The 19,416-nt window shown below is 31.7% G+C and overlaps 2 protein-coding genes across 2 annotated transcripts; one reads left to right on the forward strand and one right to left on the reverse strand.

The window, feature by feature from the left end:
- The first annotated feature begins 3,562 nt into the window (after positions 1 to 3,562).
- Positions 3,563 to 7,409, forward strand: LOC149551774 (nematode resistance protein-like HSPRO1). Its single transcript, XM_089790138.1, has 3 exons — positions 3,563 to 3,637; positions 6,829 to 7,122; positions 7,272 to 7,409. Exons 1-3 carry the CDS (start codon positions 3,563 to 3,565, stop codon positions 7,407 to 7,409), a joined length of 507 nt encoding a protein of 168 aa, XP_089646264.1.
- Positions 7,410 to 14,358: 6,949 nt separating this feature from the next.
- On the reverse strand, positions 14,359 to 15,954 carry LOC149551775 (bidirectional sugar transporter SWEET3b-like). Its single transcript, XM_089790140.1, has 6 exons — positions 15,918 to 15,954; positions 15,753 to 15,789; positions 15,253 to 15,475; positions 14,988 to 15,146; positions 14,666 to 14,785; positions 14,359 to 14,571 (listed from the first exon to the last, which is right to left on the reverse strand). The coding sequence occupies exons 1-6, from the start codon at positions 15,952 to 15,954 to the stop codon at positions 14,359 to 14,361; spliced, it is 789 nt and encodes a 262-aa protein (XP_089646266.1).
- Between the last annotated feature and the right edge of the window lie 3,462 nt (positions 15,955 to 19,416).

Below are 19,416 nucleotides of genomic sequence, written 5' to 3' on the forward strand. Positions count from 1 at the left end.
CAAGGTTGGAAGGATTGAGAACTTTTTTGAATGTTATATCAAATGTATGTCAAATTTGTATTTCCAAATGGAATCTTAGAAGAAGTCTACATTGAATAACCTAAAGGATTTTTTTAATCCTAGAAAGAGGATCATGATATGCAAACTACACAAAGAATTATATGGTTTGAAACAAGCCCCTAGAGCATGGTATGAAAGGTTACACACTTATTTGGTAAAAATTGGTTTTTTGAGAACTAATGACAATAGCAATATGTACCTAAAAAGTGAATATGAGAAAAAGATATTGCTAGCTGAAATTTTTGTTGATGATATCATATTTGGTCAACATGATATGTTGTGTAAGTTATTTTATAATGAGATGAAGAAAGAGATTGAAATGTCAATGTTTGGAGAGATCAAGTTCTTTGTTGGATTTACAATTTTATCACCTAAAGAATGGTATTTACACTATTCAATCAACATATATCGAAGAGATACTGAAGACTTTTGAAATGGAGGACTCAAGACTAGTTGGAACACCTATGGTTACTGGACAAAAACTATCAAAGAATAACGATTTTGCTAAGGTTGATCAAATATTATATAGGTCAATGATTGGAAACCTCACGACTACATTTGGGCCCAAATTACAATGGCAAGTTGTCACAACTACGATGCCCACCCATTGTGCAATCGATAAAACTAAAAATTGACTCTATTGGACAAGCGTTAGACTTTTGCTATTGCAAATTGTAAGGGCAAGAGATGTCATCACAATTGTGATGGATAAAATTATCATAACTTGAAAGAAGGGGCAAGAGGTCATGCTGATGTTGTCGCAATTGCGACACTATAATATCACAATTATAACATCTTAATCTAATATTCCTCAGTTGTAATTGTAACATCCATGTGACAGTTGTGTTGTGGAAGTAATATCTAAATCTCAAAACTATCTATCATATTTGTGAAGGTGTTGCGGCAGCTATGTTGTGAGAGTGAAAGCTATCTATTAAAACATGTTTTTGCAATTGTAATAGATAATTGAATTAATAAAAAAAAAATCTCATACATCCCACACAACTAAAATGTCGTATTCACATGTATCTAGATTTGGACAAGATAATATGGCTAAATTTAAAGATTTATAAATATTACTTCCCTTTTTTAATTTAGGTTATGATGTAATGCTTGAATTAAATGTTTTAGAGGTATGTCATCCTTGTTTGAATTATTGCTATAATGTAATGGCTCAATTTCCTATTCTACAGATGTTAAATTTCTGTTTGAATCATCGATACATGATGCAATGGCTGAATTTAATGTTTTAAAAATATTGCATCCCTATTTGAATTATGGGTGTGTTGTAATGGTTGAACTCAATATTTTATTGGCATTGCATCCCTATTTGAATTCTTGGTATGAAGTAATGGTAGAGTTTAATGTTTCAATTATGGGTATGATGTAATGGTTGAATTTAATGTAATGGCCCTATTTGAATTATTTGTATGATGCAATGGCGGATGCAGTGCTTGCCCCTAGTTTATATTTTTACTATCATTGCCAAACTCCTTTAGGCCAATTTTATGCTTGATTAGTAGTAGTATTGTTTTGGGATTATTAGATATTGTTTCAAATTTAGTGATTATATGATGAGATTACTTGGTACTCTATACTCCGTCTATGCATGATGATTATTATAGTGTTTTCAGCTATTGAGGATGATTAGTTAGATAGATTATCATATGTGTTTTCTTAAGGATACTTACCCCATATTGCATGTGTATGGTGTGCGTGTTTGTTTTCTTTATGTATGGTGTTTCTAATGTGGTTAAGGAAGGGAGTCATAGTCACCTACAAGTCGAGATCTACATAATGCACCACTTCCTGCCATTGCCTATTTAGCTTAGAAAATTATGTTTGTACATGCATGGATTTTATGTAGGTTGCAGGTACTGAGTATTGACTTTCCTGAATTGCCAAGATGAGCATACCCTGTCGCATTATCTCAATGGTAAGAGAGGAGAGATAAATTTTTAGGTCCAAATCCTAAACCTTTAAGCCATTTGTCCTAGAAAATTAGGACAAGCATTTGAGTTGAGTACCCTTTGAATGTGTCGAATGACATTAATTCGTGATTATAACCCTTTAGTTTGATTTTGTATGTGTTTTTCTTTGATGGGTTTTTGTATGTTGTTTTATGAGTCTTTGGTGAATTTTTTTATTAATTAAGTCTAATTAAAAGATTAAGTTAATGATTTAATTTAATGGAAAATTATTATGATAATTTTAATACTTAATCATATTTAATTAATTGAGAAATTAAATAAATAAAAAGAATTAAAATTAGAAGATAAAAGTCATAAGTATAAATTTGGAACATGATAATATTTATTTAATTTAATAATTATATATATATATATATATAGATATATATACAGTTCATTTTTAAATAAATGCTAAATAATATTATTATTTAACTTAATAAATAATTATCAAATTTAATGTTTGAAAATAAATTTAGAAGTGGGAAAAGGAATTAATTATTAAAAGTTTCATGATTGCATGATGCGTGCATGAGATTAAAATATAAGAAATTAATTAAAAAGATAAAACATGTGAACTTAATTAAGATATTTTAATAAAGTGTGCATGAGATTTAAAATTTAAGAAATTAATTGAAAGAGAAGTCAAGTGAAAATTAAATAAAGTAATTTAATAATGCAATTAACGTGCATGGAAAAGATTAAGGAAAGATAAAAGAAAAGTTGATTTAGAGTTGAAGTCGAGTGAGTAGAGAGTTCTCTCGAGTGAACATACAATTAGTGCCCTAATTTGACGAAAAAACTCCTTATCACCAATTGAAGGTTCATTTTTGAGGGACGTGAATTTTGGAAGCAAATTTGGATGCAAATTTTGGAAGGAAAATTTTGAGAAAATTTTTAGAGAGAAGATCTTGGATAGAAGCGAATTCTCTAACAAATCTTCTGGGCATTGCAATTTTAGCATTAGAACTAGGTAGGTTCTTGAGTTTTGTTCACCCAGTTAGAATTATGTTATTTAGAGAATCACGTCTTCTTTGTGATTGTTGAAATCGATTCTCTAGATTTCATTGCATGAATCTATCACTCTCTTGTTCTGAATCTATCTTATATGTATTGTATCTCATCTGTATAATAAGATTGAAAGAAAAATAATTCAATTAGAAATTCCTTCATCTATAGAATTAAGATTGAGAAATTAAATCAAGGTAGGGTTATCAAAGAAATTCTAAAATGGGAAATTTGAATGGTTGATAGTAATTCTTCTTTCAGACTATTTTTGCAAATGATATATATATATATATATATATATATATATATATATATATATATATATATATATATATATATATATATATATTATTATTATTAAACTTAATAATAGGAGGGGGTTTGTTTTTAATAAACAAAATTATTTTCAAAAAAAAAAATTTTGGAGGAGACGAATTTCACCTAATTTAAAAGTTATATAAAAAAATATAATTCAAATGGGTGGTGTGGGGGATACCCCACACACACACACCCCTTTGTTGATGCCGATGACAGTCATTGCTGGTGCAAGGACTATGTCAGCAAGCTTGCCATGCACGGCAACCATCTGCAGCCTTTTAAAGGCTTGTGATTGTATTAAAACAAATTTTTTTTTATATATTGTTAAATTTTAATGAATTTAAATTCTTTACAAATTTTAATTAAATTTAAAATATATTAAATTTACATTATTATTTAGTAATAATTTTATTATTAAATTTATATTATTTTTTATTAATAATTTTATTATTAATTTATATTAATTTTTAATAATTAAATAAATTATTAATGAATATAATATAGTTTTTATTAATTATTAATTAATTTAATTAAATTTGATTTAATTAAGATTTATTAATAATGAAAGTTAATTAATGAAGTTGTAAATTTAATTATTATTGTTAATAATTAATAATATTGATTTTAATAAAATTATAATTAGTTTACATAAAATTAATAAATTGTTATTGTTATAACTTTTTAAAAAATTGAATATCCTCATATTATTCTTTAAGGAAATTGACTTTTATAATGAGGGTAGCTTTATATATTTGAGTCGACTAAATGAATGGGTTATTAGGTGGGATAAACTGAGAAACTTATACACTTAAAACGTTCATTGAAATGTAAATTGAAACTTTACTTTTAACTCTATTATGTATTTCAAAATCAAATTTAACTATGAAACCTATACTTTGTTATATGTATGATTGCCTATGCTTTGAGGTTTTTGGGTTGATCTAGCTTTGACCAGTCGTAGGTTGTTACTAGAGGCTCAGGGGTTATGTATTTGTGATGTCATGCTGATGTTGATCTTGATCTTGATTAGTTTTACTCAACCATGGTATGTGATGGTATGCTCTATGTTGAGTGTGTTTATATTATTGGTTAATATGTTTCAGTGTCTTTGTGGGATGGTGAGATTTATGCTATGAGATATCTGACTTATGCATTTTTGAGTCCTCGATCAGTTATATTTGGGTTGCTTTCCAGTCACTTTGAGAGGACTAAAGTGTTTGCTATGTTCTTGATGATGTCATGTTGTGACACGTTTGACTTAACCATTTTGAGTTGTTGATCAGTATTATTGGGATACTTTCTGGTTGCTCGTTAAGAACCGATGGATATTGTGATTTATCTTTTGATACTTTCCAGTCGTTGGTATGGGACTGAGACAATTTTTATATGATTATTGATTTATGTTTTTATGAGCCTAGGGTAGGTTATCTACATGTAGTGTCGGGAAGAGGCTTGCAATGGGGGTTGGGGCCCTAAGTGGTTCCCAGGGTAACCCATTGTAAGTTCTTTAATAAGTGAAAATATTACACTAAATGAGAGTGAAATGAACCTAATAAGAGTCTTGTATGTTCTTGTACATGCCTCAAGTGCTAGTATAGACTAGGCTGGGAGTAGAGAGAACGCTTGGTTGTGACCTTGCATTCTGTAGTATGCCTTGTCAGTACAAGAGGATACTAGTGGCTGCATAGGGATCACTAGGGACCCAGGGATCCTAAGAGACTGCTCAGGTAACTCCAACGTGATTCATGTGATGACACTTGCAAGCTTACATAGTAGGTATCCTACGTGTCTTGTCTACCTCTGGTTCTAGATGTAGATCTTTTTTCGAACATTTGAGTTACTATACTTTTAGAATTTTCTGCACTTAGAGAGTTTTTGTGTTATGTGATTTGATATCATGTTTGGGACTTGAGACTGTCTCCTCAGCGCAGTGGGAGTGGGCCATTTAGGTTCCATGTGGTCAGGTGGTACTACTTTTTACTCTTACCATTGAGATTCGTTCGTAGTTGTCATGGCTGGAGCTTCCTTGTCTACATATCCTTTCATTATATCTTGTATCATTTGATGGATGGTTATATCTTATGATGGATGTTTATATCTTTCATGGTGGATGCTTTCATTTATTTTATTGTACTTTGTATCATGGATTCGAGGAGGATGATGTATCTTTATTTCTACATATATGTATATTCTTTGAGCCTTTCATACCCTGTGACATGTACAGTGGATGATTGAGCATTCTGAATTTCATTTTCCAAGAGGCATTTGGAACAAATATATATTATTAAAATGGACATTGGACTTTCTAATTATTCTTTCATGTGGATGTGGTAGTTGCTAGACTTAGTATTAATTAAATTTAAATGTAACTCAACATCTTGGGATCCTTAAGGAATGTAACCTATTGTGTATGCTTTTAGTTGATTTTATGTTATTACTTCCACTACTATGTGTTTGATGTGTATGATTTATCTTTCTTTTCTTTTTTTAAAATGTTTGGCGAACTTAGTAAAACTTTAGGTTAATTCTTTTCGATCCCTTGGCAGGGCATTACAATAGAAGTTTATGTCTTGCATCTTTCTTTAAGAAGTCTTAGTAATTGAGAATTCTTTGGATTTATTTGGTTACATGTGTTTTCATATTTCGGCTTGTGAAAATATGTGCTCTTAGTTTAAGTAATAGATTGTTTGCTTCTAGTGGTGTTCTATCAAAATAATTGAATATGAACAATCAATTACAATTATATGATAATGCATGTGATTGATGTGATTGGGAGATTAATATGTCATTCTTAATTACAAAGAATCTTTGGATATACGCCCTAAATTTTGACAAATCATTTCTTTGGATAAAACACCCCATCTATATTTCTCAACTGTGTATTCTCTCACTCAAAAATCCATCAATAATAATAATAGTAAAAGGTATGAGTTGCATCTTGTCAATTTTAGATTTTTTGGCCAACAATTGGAAATAATGGTCTCACAAAATGAAAGTACACATTTAAATTAACAGTTTCCTTCAATCATCTTTTGGGGAATTTGATCATCTTTGTTAAGTAGGTTCTGTCATTTCTAAAAGTTCAAAGGTTTGCATCTCAATGTATTTTGTACTCATATTATTTATGTTTTAATTAAAGAGAATACAATTGGTAATTGAATTTCATATGCAGAGATTTCCTTTCACATTAGGCCTTGGGGAGGAAAACTAAGCATGGAAGCCTGTTATTGAGTATGATAGGATTTACAAGCCAAGATATATGTATTCCTTTAAAAAGAGATCTATATCATTAATCCACAATGCAAGGGAGTATCATACAATTTATATCATCCATTAGGTCTTTGAGGGCTATTTGTTTGTGGCCAATGTTCTATTGAAGAGAATATATCAAAGGATAGACCATGGAGATCATGTAGGAGCATTCAGAGACTGTTGGACCATTTAAAACATTTGGAAATTTTTTGTTGACATTCAGAGTTTGTTCATACTAGTTGATCCACATGACTTTCTAAGCTTTTTGAATGTTGCTAAGAGGGATGCAACTAGTGTCACCAATGGTGCATACTACATTAACTCTTCTACTCTAAGGAGCCTTAGGGATGCCTGCAATGATCGAAGAAACCTTGTTCCAAAAGTTGTGGATGTTGAGGTTGATGCAAAGGGTGGACCTAGGTTTCAAAAATTAGTCATGAAGTTGTTTCATTCAAATAAAAAACATCAAAGTTCTCATCATCATCATCGAAAAGTTCATTTTCTGATGGCCTTTCAGGTAATTGAAGTTGTAGTGAGAAGTTTATTCTTCTATTATCAACAATTTGTGATTGTTGTTATGGGTAGGGCTGAATAATGAATGGATTTACAACATATTCAAATCTTTCAGATGCTCTCACTTGTACTTATTCTGACTCTCATATTGAGTTGATTGGAACATCATCTAAAGGTCCATCTAATCCTCTCACTAAGATATTATCTAAATCTCCTCATTTCCCAAGTGTGGATGCTGCCAAGATATTGCTAAGTGACTATTGGCTTAGCAAGCCTAAAAACATGCTCTGAAAGATAACTTCTTCATGATGGCAAATAATTGCATACTCTATTCGAAGATAAAAGAAAAATCTATGCAAAATTTTAGATGTATCCTATATTCCAACATCAATGAAAATTTGATGTGAAATTTTGGATGTGATTATATTCAAAGATCAAAGAAAACTGGATGTAGAATTTTGGGTTTGATTATATTTGAAGATTTTAAAAAACTCCTACATAATTTTTTGTAGAAATTTGGGTCTGATCATATTCTTAATGGAAAATATTTCCATACTCTATTTGAAGATAAATCTTGACACCATTATAAATTGTAGAATTTCATGAAAATTAATTTCTTTGTCAATATTAACTCAAAAAATCATCATGACATTTTTAAAAAAAAATCTTAACAGAATTTATCTTCTACCCTTATTTATTTTATGACATACTCATTGTGATATAAATGGAATTTAATGCTCATATTTATTTAATCAAAACATCTTCTGATTTAAATATATATAAATTCATGGTATTATAACCTAATCCCATTACTATATTTTACAATTATATATACACAAAATGAAAATAGAAAGACCTTGAAAATTTGAAGCTTAAATGTGAATGATATTTGGTATAGCATGGTTACATCCTTAGCTACCATTGTTTGGCTGACTTATGGAGCCTTTAGATCCAACCATTCATTTTAAGTTAGGGAATGTGCTTCAAGCCTAGCATGTAAGTGATGCATCTACATATGCAATTTTATCACCTTGGAAAACTATATTTTGTCTTGCTAGCTAGGAATAGTTGGTTGTTCATTTTATTGTACCTAATTTGCTGATAGTTCTACAAGAATTTGTAATCAACCCAGCTAATCAAAAACTAGACCAATTTAACTAGGTAATGGATTGTTTCTTTCTAAAAATATTTTCTATGATATGCTTTTGTCAAATTTCTTATGAACTCTGCCCATTTTTCTTGGTCTGCATTGTTTTTGTGTAGGATCTTGAGCTAAGTCACTTAGCTTAAGTGATTTTTATTGTTTTATTATTTGGATTTTGGAATATGTACATGTAGTTGGATCAATTTTTATGTTGTGCTAATATGTAATAAGCACCTTAAAAAATATCTCTATGTATATATAAGGACTACAAGTTGTGCAATTTGTGATTTATTGCATCTACATTTGTTTTTTCATTTCTTATAAGAGTGTTTCAAGGTTTGGAACCACTTCAACATCCTTTGCATGGTTTAGAGGTAATTTCATTGTGTAAGAGGCTTCTACAAGGGAATGAGCCTCGTTATTATGGCATTTACACAAAAGAAGAACTTGCTTCTTTAACTCCTTAACTCAACTCTTCACTGAAGTTATTCTTCCAGTAGTGAGACTAACTGCTATAAATTCCTAGGAGCAAAGGGACCCTCAACCTATGCTACATATTCTAGAGACATGGGAGAAGTTACTACAGGCTTCAATACTTCATAACATTCTAGATCATATAGCGATGCCCAAATTATCAGAAGTAATAGATACTTGGGATATGCCAATACATGCATGGTTATATCCTTGGCTTCCACTGTTGGGCTAGTGCATGGAGCCTTTATATCCAACCATTCATTACAAGTTGGGGAATGCACTTCATTCCTAGCATGTAAGTGATATATGTGCATATGCAATTTTATCACCTTGAAAAACTATATTTGATCTTGGCAGCTGGGAGCAGGTGATTGTTCATTTTATTATACCTAATTTGATGATGGTTCTAGAAGAATTTGTAATCAACCCAGCTAATCAAAAACTAGACCAATTTAGTTGGGTTATGGGTTGTTTCTTTCTAAAAATATCAACTCTGATAATTTTTTGTAAGATTTCTTGTGAACTCTGCCCATATTTCCTTGTTTGCATTATTTTTGTGTAGGATCTTAAGGTAAGTCACTTAGCACAAGTTTAGTGAGTTTTATTGTTTTATTATTTGGATTCTTGAATATGTATGCAGCCAGATCAATTTTTCTTTTGTGAGCTCATATGTAATAAGCATGTTTAAAAAGATCTCTATGTATATATAAAGAGATGCATGTTTAAAAGGAAATATAAAGCGATACCTATTTAGAATGAAAATAAAAGAACATTTACACATAGGTACATCTTCTCCCCTTGAAGAAAATCATAGAGCAAGGGCACAAAGATCACAAGGGCACGACATGACAAAAAAGTTGTAGAGCAAGGGCATGGTAATGAAATATAGAGATCACAAGGGCACAACAATGAAATGTCACTTTTCACAAGGGCATAGAAACATTTAGAGCTCTCCACCCTCGCTTAGAGCTCTCCACTCTTTTGCATGCAACTCTCCACAATCAAAACAAATGGGGAATGATTTGTGTCTTTCTTTTTTTGTTTATACTCATGTAGGCATCACAATTCTGACACCAACATCGATATTGTGATGGTGTTAGACACAATCGCAAAAGCAAATATTAAATCCACCACAAATTACACTGCCATCACAAGTTGTCATCGTAATTTGACCCCAAATGTTGTAGTGACTTTAATATTTTGTACCTAGTAGACCTAAAATTACATTAGCAATTGGTATTGTAGCTAAATTGTATGATAATCCTAGAGAAAATCACATGATATCTTTGAAAAGGATCGTCAGATGTTTAAAACAAACAAAAGACTATGGATTATGATACAAAAAGAGTGACATATTTGAGCTAAAAGTGTATAGAAATGCTGATTAGCCTAGAAACACTAATGAAAGAAAGAATACAAATGGAGGCACTTTCTTTTTAGGAAGAAGATTGATTTCATGGACAAGTAAGAAGTAAAATTGTATTTCTCAATCCACTGCAAAGGTGGAGTATGTTGTTGCAATAGTCAATTTTTCAAATATTTTGTGGATCAAGCAATTGTTGAAAGGTATGAAGGAAGAAATTACTAAAAATGTTATCATATATTCTAATAACACAAGTGCTATAAATAGATCAAAGAATATTTTGAACGCACACTAAGACCAAAAACATTGCTATCAAGTATCATTACTTGAGAGAGTTGGTACAAGATACAAAAGTAAGACTAGAGTATGTGAACACAAAGGAGAAAATAGTTGATATATTCACTAATGCATTACTTAAGGATTCTTTTGAGTACCTAAGAGGAAAATTAGGGGTGATTCCTCTATTTGAAGAAAGTTGGGAAGAGATGTTGCATTGCATCAAATGTTATAATTAGAATATCTTACACATTGATGCAAAGAGGCCACACTTTAGTAGTTGTCTAAAGATTGTGAAGAGATGGACTAAAGCATGAGAAAATGAGACTATAAGGAGTCAAGGTAAAGATTAAAGAGAAAGAGACATTTCTATATTAGTCAAACAATGACAAAGTGAAGAATATATATGTTGTGGTTGATGTATTTAGTATTGTTGCCAATGAGAGAGAAGTTGTGTGGTTGCCATTTTATATCTAAATGAAAGAGATAGAATCTAGATATGAAGTGATTTTTTTTATAAGAGGGAGAGATATGAAGTTGGGTGCATATCAAAGGTTGAATAGAACTAGAGTTGTTGTCATCCAGCAATAGAGATGGAAGTTGAATTACATGGAGATATCTAAAAGAGGTGTTTATGATAAAGTTGGTATTACAAATAGTGTTAGCATTGAAGAATTTGTAATTGGTATCATAGAGGGAGAAATGTAAACGAGTGCAAGATGAGAATTGAATTTAACTAAGGATATTAATGAAGATCTATATCAAATCATTGAGGAGTTGTTACTGATAAATTATGAGAATGTCTTTAGCATTTGTATGGTAACTAGAGGTATTGTCATCAATGCCAAAGAGATAGATTGTTGGAAACTACAATTGGAATAATTGTTGTCTTGTCATTAATGTCAAACCTATTTTAGAGACATTTACTAACATTGTAGAATATCATATTTATCGATTGATGAAGAGGATTTGAAAAGAGAGATCACTAGATGAACTAGTGAAGTTGTTGAGTGAAGAGGAACAAGTATGATGGAATTATAATGGGCACTTGATCTATTAGTCTTTAACAAGATCATGTATTGTTCAATCATCATATGAAGTATGGATGTATTGATTTGAACACAAGAAAAGCTTAGTAAAATGTGGTCGGTTAATGTAGGAGTTGAAACAAAAGATTAAGGAGCTTAAGAGTTAGCCGAGCAAAACAATATTAGCCAAATAATAGTTATGGCCGAGAAAGTTGAAGAAGGAAATATAGTAGCAACTAAGTGAGCCAATGGGAGCCAAGTGATAGAAAATAGTTTTGACTGAGCTACACATTGATGACTGTATAGAATAAAATAATGGTGGCCAAGTGTTAGCAAAACAAAAGTTTGTGATAGAACTGAGTTTGAGGCTGACATAGTTGAATTTTCAAATTAGTCAAAATATGCAGATGATAAGGATTGATGATTTGGCATATATCATGCACTAATGGAGTTTGTTATGCAATCAAAGGCAAGGATTTAAAGAGAAGTTTATAGAAATATCAAGAAAGGGGTAGAAGAACAAAAAGATGGATAGATTTGTTGAATTTGACCTAACCCTAAGATCTAAGGTGATGTTTAAGTAGCAAATATCAACATTACCTATTTAAGGATGCATAAGAGATGTTTTCTAAGGTTCATCAATTGTTGATTGGTGATCTTAAGGAAAACATGTGAAGAATAAAGAAGTAGATTAGTGATGGAGATGTTAATGAAGTCCAGTTAATTAACCAACAAATGAGTTGAAAGGAAATTTGAATTTTCAAAGTGAGTTGTATTTTATAGATCAAACATGATGTTACTTTCTAACCATTTTTGCAGTCAAAATCCTTTAATCAAGGTGACATTTTTATGGAATGATCAAAATTCCTCTAACCAGGTCACTCCTGATAGGGTGATTGAATCCTTTAATAAGATGATACCTAATAGTGTATTGTGTAACCTTTAATAAGGTTGGCTCTTAACCAAGATCACTTCAAAAGAGTGAAAAGTGGTAGCATGTTACTTGGTGGTTTTTTTGAAATTAGGTTTTTGCATTAAATCCTGGTGTCATATACGTGTGCATGTTATATGTGTGATGCATGCTATTTATTGTTATTTTATTTACTATAGTTTGGCATGTATTAAACATTGAGTTAAGTAATGAACAAAATATTAAGTTGTTGATGAGTTTCTATATGGACCAAGTGGTTTAATGAGATTGTTTAAGTTGTTTGAAGTTAGTTAAAGTTGAATTGGTACATCTAGACTTGAGGATAATTGATTCATGCCTCCCCTGTCTCTCAATTATACTAAATATTCGAACATAATATCCATTTCATTAAAAGAGTATGTATCTACAAGAATGCCAAAAGAAGATAAATGACATGTTCTACAAATTTATAAATTATAGTCTTAACAAGAATTAACAATTGACTATTCAATATACCCAAGAGACCATCTATTGGTTACAAGAATACCATAAAGTTCTAATCATGATGATCTTTCTAATAGGAGCTCCATAACCTACTCAAGGAACACAAAAGTTTGATAATATTGCAGTATTTTTTGTCCACCCTACTACAAAGTTGTTAAGATTACATGGAATCTTTCCTGAGATGAAAGATACTCATCCTGACATTGAAGAAGTATAAACAAGAAAATATAAGAGGAGTAATGGAATTGTGCTACATAATGCATCCATATTCATTTTTTTCATTATAACAATGTTGTGGACATACTCATGCCTACATCTTAACATTTGACACCATTTCAAACACATAAAGAATACTCATGAAGAAAGGAGAAGTATATACATCCTAATTGCATCTTAAACTAGATATGTCTAATAGGAACACATGAAGATATTACAACTATCCTTAGGAACTAATTTATCATAGATAAAAATAAATAAATAAAAGAGGCACTAAAAAAAAGTGTGTAATGCAAGCAATTATTTATGATGCCTAATGATTAGTTTTAAGAAGTTTTTCAAATAGATAATATAATAGGGCTTGATCATTTTTACCAATATTATACCAATAATTAGAATGAAAGGCTTTAGAACATCTGGAGAAATGTCATTTAGTGGAATAGGAGAAATATAAACTTGGCATAAATGGATCAAAGAGTGTACAGATCTTAATTTCGTCCATTTTTTGTCAAAATATATACACAATGATTTGAATTTAAAAAATTGGGAAGAAAAAATTTGTACAAGTTATTTAGAATTCAACAATCAATTTCCAACATTTTTCCTATTGTGATAAAATGGAGAACTAAGAATACGCTGCAATCATAAAATGAGCAGGGACATTATAAGACATCTGACTGAATTGAAACTAGTGCCCGTTTGGTTGTTGGAATGGGAATAGAAAATTTTAGAATACATTTTCTATTTTCCGTTTGGTTCATCAATTAGAATTGGGAATGGGAATACATATTCCCATTTTGCCTCTAAATGAGCTTATGTCCATTCGAAAAAATAGATGTTATTGGAATAGCCATTCCTATTCCCAATACGCATTCCTATTCTCCATTCCTATGCCTGCAACCAAACGAGCCTATTGAATAGATATAGAGACTAGAGTTGGATCCATATATATTCTTTCATTAATAAGTGTTGAAGGTACAATTATATTCTGCTCTTCTGCTCAAATTTAGGGCAACAGAAAATTCTCCACGATCAGTAGCAACAAAAATCTAATTAGAGGGTGAGTTCGAGTGAGTAGAACATAGTTCCCATTCTTTTCTACAGCTTAAATGGTAAGCTAAATAAGGGAACTCCATTTCAATCCCAAATCACTTTGATCTATCAATCAGCCTGTGTTTTAAAAACTATACAATGAAAAAAGAAACCCAAGAGAAAACTCATTAAAGTTTGAAGATGCAAGTAAGTCATTCTACTCTGAAAGCAAACAATGGGTGACATTTACCCGCCCTAATTCTCAGAGCCACTACTAAGTATTAGTTTGGAAGTCATCTCATGGATTCCTTCATATTTTGCTGCATTTCAATGTCAAGCTCAGAAAGAGCAAGCGGTGGGCATATTTCTATAACTGTTCCATCTGACTTTATACGAGTCGCTGCTTTCAGTTTTACATCTTCAATTTGTCCTCGACTCTTTTGCTTATAAATGCAGTATATTATCATCTGAATAGAAGCCAGTGGTATTCCAAGCAAATTAGGAGCCTGCATGAATAATAACAAATGAAATGAGCTCGTTTGGGTAGCTTTTGTTAGTTTAGACACTAAATTTATATAGTTGGTAAACATATATAGTTACCATGATAAGAATATCTCTGCTCAAAGCACCATAAACCAACCACAAGAGGCTGCCTAGGAAAGCGAACATTGAGAAGTAGAATGACATGCACTCCACATTCTTGTTACGAATTACTGTTTTCTATATAAGAATGTATATATGTCATTAGTTATATATTAGGAGGAAAGTTAAGCTTGGAAAAAATAAGTCAATTTTGATTATTTAATACTTTTAAAATTAAAATGAAGTTTAGTATATGATGTTTAAACTATTCGATATCATTATAGTACCAATGTTTAAATATTTACTTAGAATACATGAATCTATGATAGAAGTAGCATACAATATCTGATAGTGGAGATCCAAAGAGGATGACAGTTGCCACCATTCCAGTAGTTCCCACAAGCATTTTCTTTTGGCCTTCTTCTACTCCCCACATGGAAGTTGCTGCAGTGCTAACAAACACCACTAATACTCCTCCCACCATCAGACCCATTCTTTTCTGTCATACCATCATATCTTATTAACTTGAGTCCTCCAAACCCAAATGAAATGGCAGGGACTTTCATGGTAAAAGTAAGCAATGTAGTAGAAAGTTGAAACACTACCTTAGATTCAAGTGGAGCAAATAGGAGATAGATGGTGCAGAAGCCAAACTGAAGTAGGAAGCCCATGGCATTGATAACCATGACAGGAGCATTATCCCATCCATTGCTAATGAGAGGGGAGCCATATAATGTGTAGATAAGACAGTTGAAGAGGCCTATTGCATAGGGCATTCCTGACATCTCCCCTGTTGTCTTCTTCTTTATCACCCTCCAGAAATTACTCCTGTTCATAGATATATATTGTCTATAAGAAAATTCTTCTAAGAATATTTGATTTAATGGCAAAAATTCATATTGTAAACACTTAGATATTGCCAAGTTCAAATCTTTCAAGAAGAAGATGACCTCGCAATGTCTCCTATTGAAAAAGTTTTTGAATTCGAATCTACTCAAGCTCTATATTATTTAACCTCAACACATTAGAAAATATGAAACTAAAATCTTCTACAATGTTTAGACATAATGTTTTTGAGTGATAATTTTGAGTGATAGAGACTTACATGGGTGCTCCATACATAAGCAAAGCAAATGCACTTCCTGATCTCAAACACAAAAACAATACCAATTGGGTCAATATCCATTACAAGTATATCACTTACTATTTATGTCAGCAAGCATTAACAATGGATTTAGAATCTTAATAAGGCCAAATACAGTACAATAACCTAAAATGCCAGCCCCACAACGTAGAAATGTATTCATTATTGCCTCTCTTTGAAAGAAGAAGAAGAGAGTGAAACAATGAATGCCCAGTAGAAATGATGTTGTGGGTGAGATCATGAATGGAGTATATTTATACTAGTGAGTTGAAGTCTTACTAGTTGTTCATGCACCTTGAAAGAAAGAAACATTGCCACGTGGAATCAGACTAGAAATAAGGGAATGAAGGTGCTAGGTACCTGTCATAACATAATATATGGTTTTCAACTGAGAATGTCATATGCTTGCATTTTACAACTTGTTAATGGCGTCAGGGTGGAACTGAACCAGCAACCTTCAACTTTCTTGGAATCTACACTGACAAGCCTTGTAAAACTTTCAAAAAAATTCAAACCGCTTTTGTCCATTGTTGACTGCGAAGCGTCAAACCGCCTTTGGCCATTGTTGACTAGGAAATTTCTTAGGAGCTTCCTCAATACCATTAATTTCTTAAGAGCTTCCTCAATACCATTTGCCTAAAGTTTGAGTTTCTCATCCCATTTGCACGAAACCAAGCGCGGCCTTCAGAGATGGTGTAATTCTTTTTACCTTTCATTTGGGTGCGCTACGCCATCCCATGCGTACGTTTCAAAGTAAACTCAGCTTTTGCTTTTACTTGCGCTCTTTTAAACAAACTCCTAACATGGTCAAATTCATATCCTTTACCTCCTCAAGGCTTATGCGGGGTTTGAGTATGTTGGTGTTGATTGTACTCAGAAATTTGGGGTTTTAGTACGCTGGTGTTGAATGTACTTGAGAGATTTAGTCTAAAGATAACAATAAATTGTTCAAATGAGTATAGTCATTACGAGATTTATTAATGATGATGGTTAGAGTTGGTCTTGTTGTAAAGGATTTGTATTAAGAGAGGTCATAAGTCTAAATTTCATAGGGATCAAGGTATGTCTGTCTAGTTTATGGAAAATAGAGAGTATGGGGTAGTCCCATATTACTTTAAATTGTCTATAGATCTACATATAGACCACAGAGTATCGTGGACTATAGAAGTATTTTCTCTTTCTTTCTTTGTTCTAAAATTTTAAATAATTGACATAACAAGTTAAGGATTTTGGGTTTGTTTCGTTAAGATCATGAGATCAATTTTCTCTATCTTGGTTTAGTTGTTGGCATCCTTGTTTCGACCTTACCCATAGCATTGTGGATCTGAGCTCAAGGTTGAGCTAGGCTAACATATTGGTTCCTCTAACATATTGATTTGTCAATGGAGGTAACCTCGTAGCCCTCATAGTTGGTAGATTGTGCTATGGCTATGGGTTCATCCCATGTAGGTTCTAAGTTTGAGTCATGCTAGCTAAAGCAACCCAGTGCCTTCTATGTGAATATGGTTCACCATCTCTAAGGGATTAGTCTCACTTTAGATCACCTCTTTAACACCCCAAAACTCGGCAAAATCAAGTAAGCCCAAGGCGAGGTTGTTGGTTCATTGGGCTAGGTTGTGAGAGTCCCCTTTAGATATCAAAATTAATAATTATTTGTCCCTTCAAAGATGATCCTACCTTTACTATCTGTGTTATATTTTAGTAAATTGTGTGGTTTCCCTAACTTTAAGTTAGTATTCTATCCATCATATCTCAAGTGTAGGAGCTTAATTTCTTTTTGATAGGGTAGAATGTGAAAAATATTGCTACATGGGATAGTAGACCCTCTAGGATTTAATTCTCATCTCTCCACTTAGAACATGCTCATTGGATCATTATGGACTTTGAACATTGCATTAGTGTCTTCAGCAAACATATGTACTAAGAACTAGTGATATCGAAATGGATATCCTTTTGGGAAAGATAATACATTTGAATAAGATGTCATATGTACTTCTACTATATATATACACATTAAAGCCCCAAGAAACCTAAGCACCTTGCAATCCAAGAATAGAAAGTTTCTCATATTTCCAACAATAAGAATTATGTGGGAATATTGTTCTCTCAATTAAGGAAGAATTCAAAATCCATTAGGTACTATTCAAGGGATTGAGCCTAATGAAAGGGGCCGCTCAAAAAAATTCATGGTCCAAAATAAGAGTAGATTCATAAGGGGAATTATGTTATTCTAGGTATAGAGTCTGAGGTCAAAGAAATTTCAAATCATGAAGGAAAATTTTGAGGGGCTAAGAGACCAAATTCTCTAGAGAACATTGAGTCAAATCTAGTAGGACTATAACAATTTTAAGAAAAATTAAGTCTCATGTATCTAGAAGTGGATTGGTTTGTAAGCACATGAAAATCATCACAACACTTAGTCAATTTGAGAAAATATGAGAAGAGGGGAGAAAAAATATTTTAATTGAGTTTGAAGTTTAAATATCTAACCATTTTTATTAGAAGGTGATTTGATGTCAAGTTCACCAAAATGTAGCATATGAAATATGAACCATTATGAATGGTAATCAAACCCCTTCAGGATTGAATTCTTAGCTCCCCACTCAAAAAAATCTTAGGTAATTACAACTCTAATATTTTTTACTATTTTAGAAAATGGGTGATTAATTAACAATATAAACTAGTTAAACTATTTAGACTTGAGAAATTAAAAATTATAAACTACGAAGATCTTTCAGGTGGTTCAACTAGACCTCTTTATCTAGGATGAGCACATAGTTGAGGATATGATACTATGACATGCAAACTATATATAGACTACAACAAAAAGGATATTGGGTAGCCTATACTATTTTCTAAACAATAAATATGATGGAAGTTTAGATATGTTGGATACTAAACAAAATTAAGGTAATCAAATTGACAAGAGAAGGATGAACTATATATTATTAGAAACCATAAATGAAGTTCCAAAGAAGTAGGCAATATTCTCCACTTAAACATGCATGGATAAGAGGTTTTCCTACATTTTTTTTTGTTTTTACCTCAACATATAGATTTTATTTTCGATAGGATAATGTTCAAACAAATACAACAAGAAAATGTGAACAATACTCTCACACACAAGATGATAAATTAAATGCAAAAAATCTAAAGTGTTGCAATCCCCTAAAACCAAAACAATGGAACTTTTTGGAATAGAGAATAACAATGACCTTCAATATACTACAACTTCATTGGATGTATAATGGTGGGATAGAAAGGTGGTAAAGTTGTTGTGAATGAAAAAAATCTATATGTTGAGAATGGTGAGAAAATTGACACTAAAGAGTTCCAAGAGAGGTTCAAAGAGTGTAAGATAGAAAGACGATATAGAAATGAATGCAAACAATAAGATTTATTGAATGGCTAGTTTTCCTTGACATTGGCCTCGTTAGACAGAAGCATTGTACAACCAAATTAAGCAAGTATAACATTCTAAAGGCCAACTTAAGATCATGGGAATTTGTAGGATGGTAGTATGACTCACAAAGTCTCTTTGGAATGCACGCATGTTAAAGCACCAACCAAACTTAATCGTTAAAATGTAAAAGAAATCGCACATGAATGGTAAAAGAAACATCTT

The sequence above is a fragment of the Cupressus sempervirens genome, chromosome 6, assembly GCF_028749045.1.
Source record: "Cupressus sempervirens isolate cs-2001-9-10 chromosome 6, ASM2874904v1, whole genome shotgun sequence".
Lineage (NCBI taxonomy): Eukaryota > Viridiplantae > Streptophyta > Pinopsida > Cupressales > Cupressaceae > Cupressus > Cupressus sempervirens.

Bases quoted from the DNA above. Each gene is read 5' to 3' on its own strand.
- LOC149551774 (XM_089790138.1), top strand. From the start codon at position 3,563: ATGACAGTCATTGCTGGTGCAAGGACTATGTCAGCAAGCTTGCCATGC. The intron at 3,638-6,828 runs GCTTGTGATTGT...GTTGACATTCAG, and splicing joins CCATCTGCAGCCTTTTAAAG to AGTTTGTTCATACTAGTTGA. The intron at 7,123-7,271 runs GTAATTGAAGTT...TCTCATATTGAG, and splicing joins ATTTTCTGATGGCCTTTCAG to TTGATTGGAACATCATCTAA.
- LOC149551775 (XM_089790140.1), bottom strand. From the start codon at position 15,954: ATGAATACATTTCTACGTTGTGGGGCTGGCATTTTAG. The intron at 15,476-15,752 runs GTAAGTCTCTAT...ATCTATGAACAG, and splicing joins CTTATGTATGGAGCACCCAT to GAGTAATTTCTGGAGGGTGA. The intron at 14,786-14,987 runs GTATGCTACTTC...ATTCTTATATAG, and splicing joins GATCTCCACTATCAGATATT to AAAACAGTAATTCGTAACAA.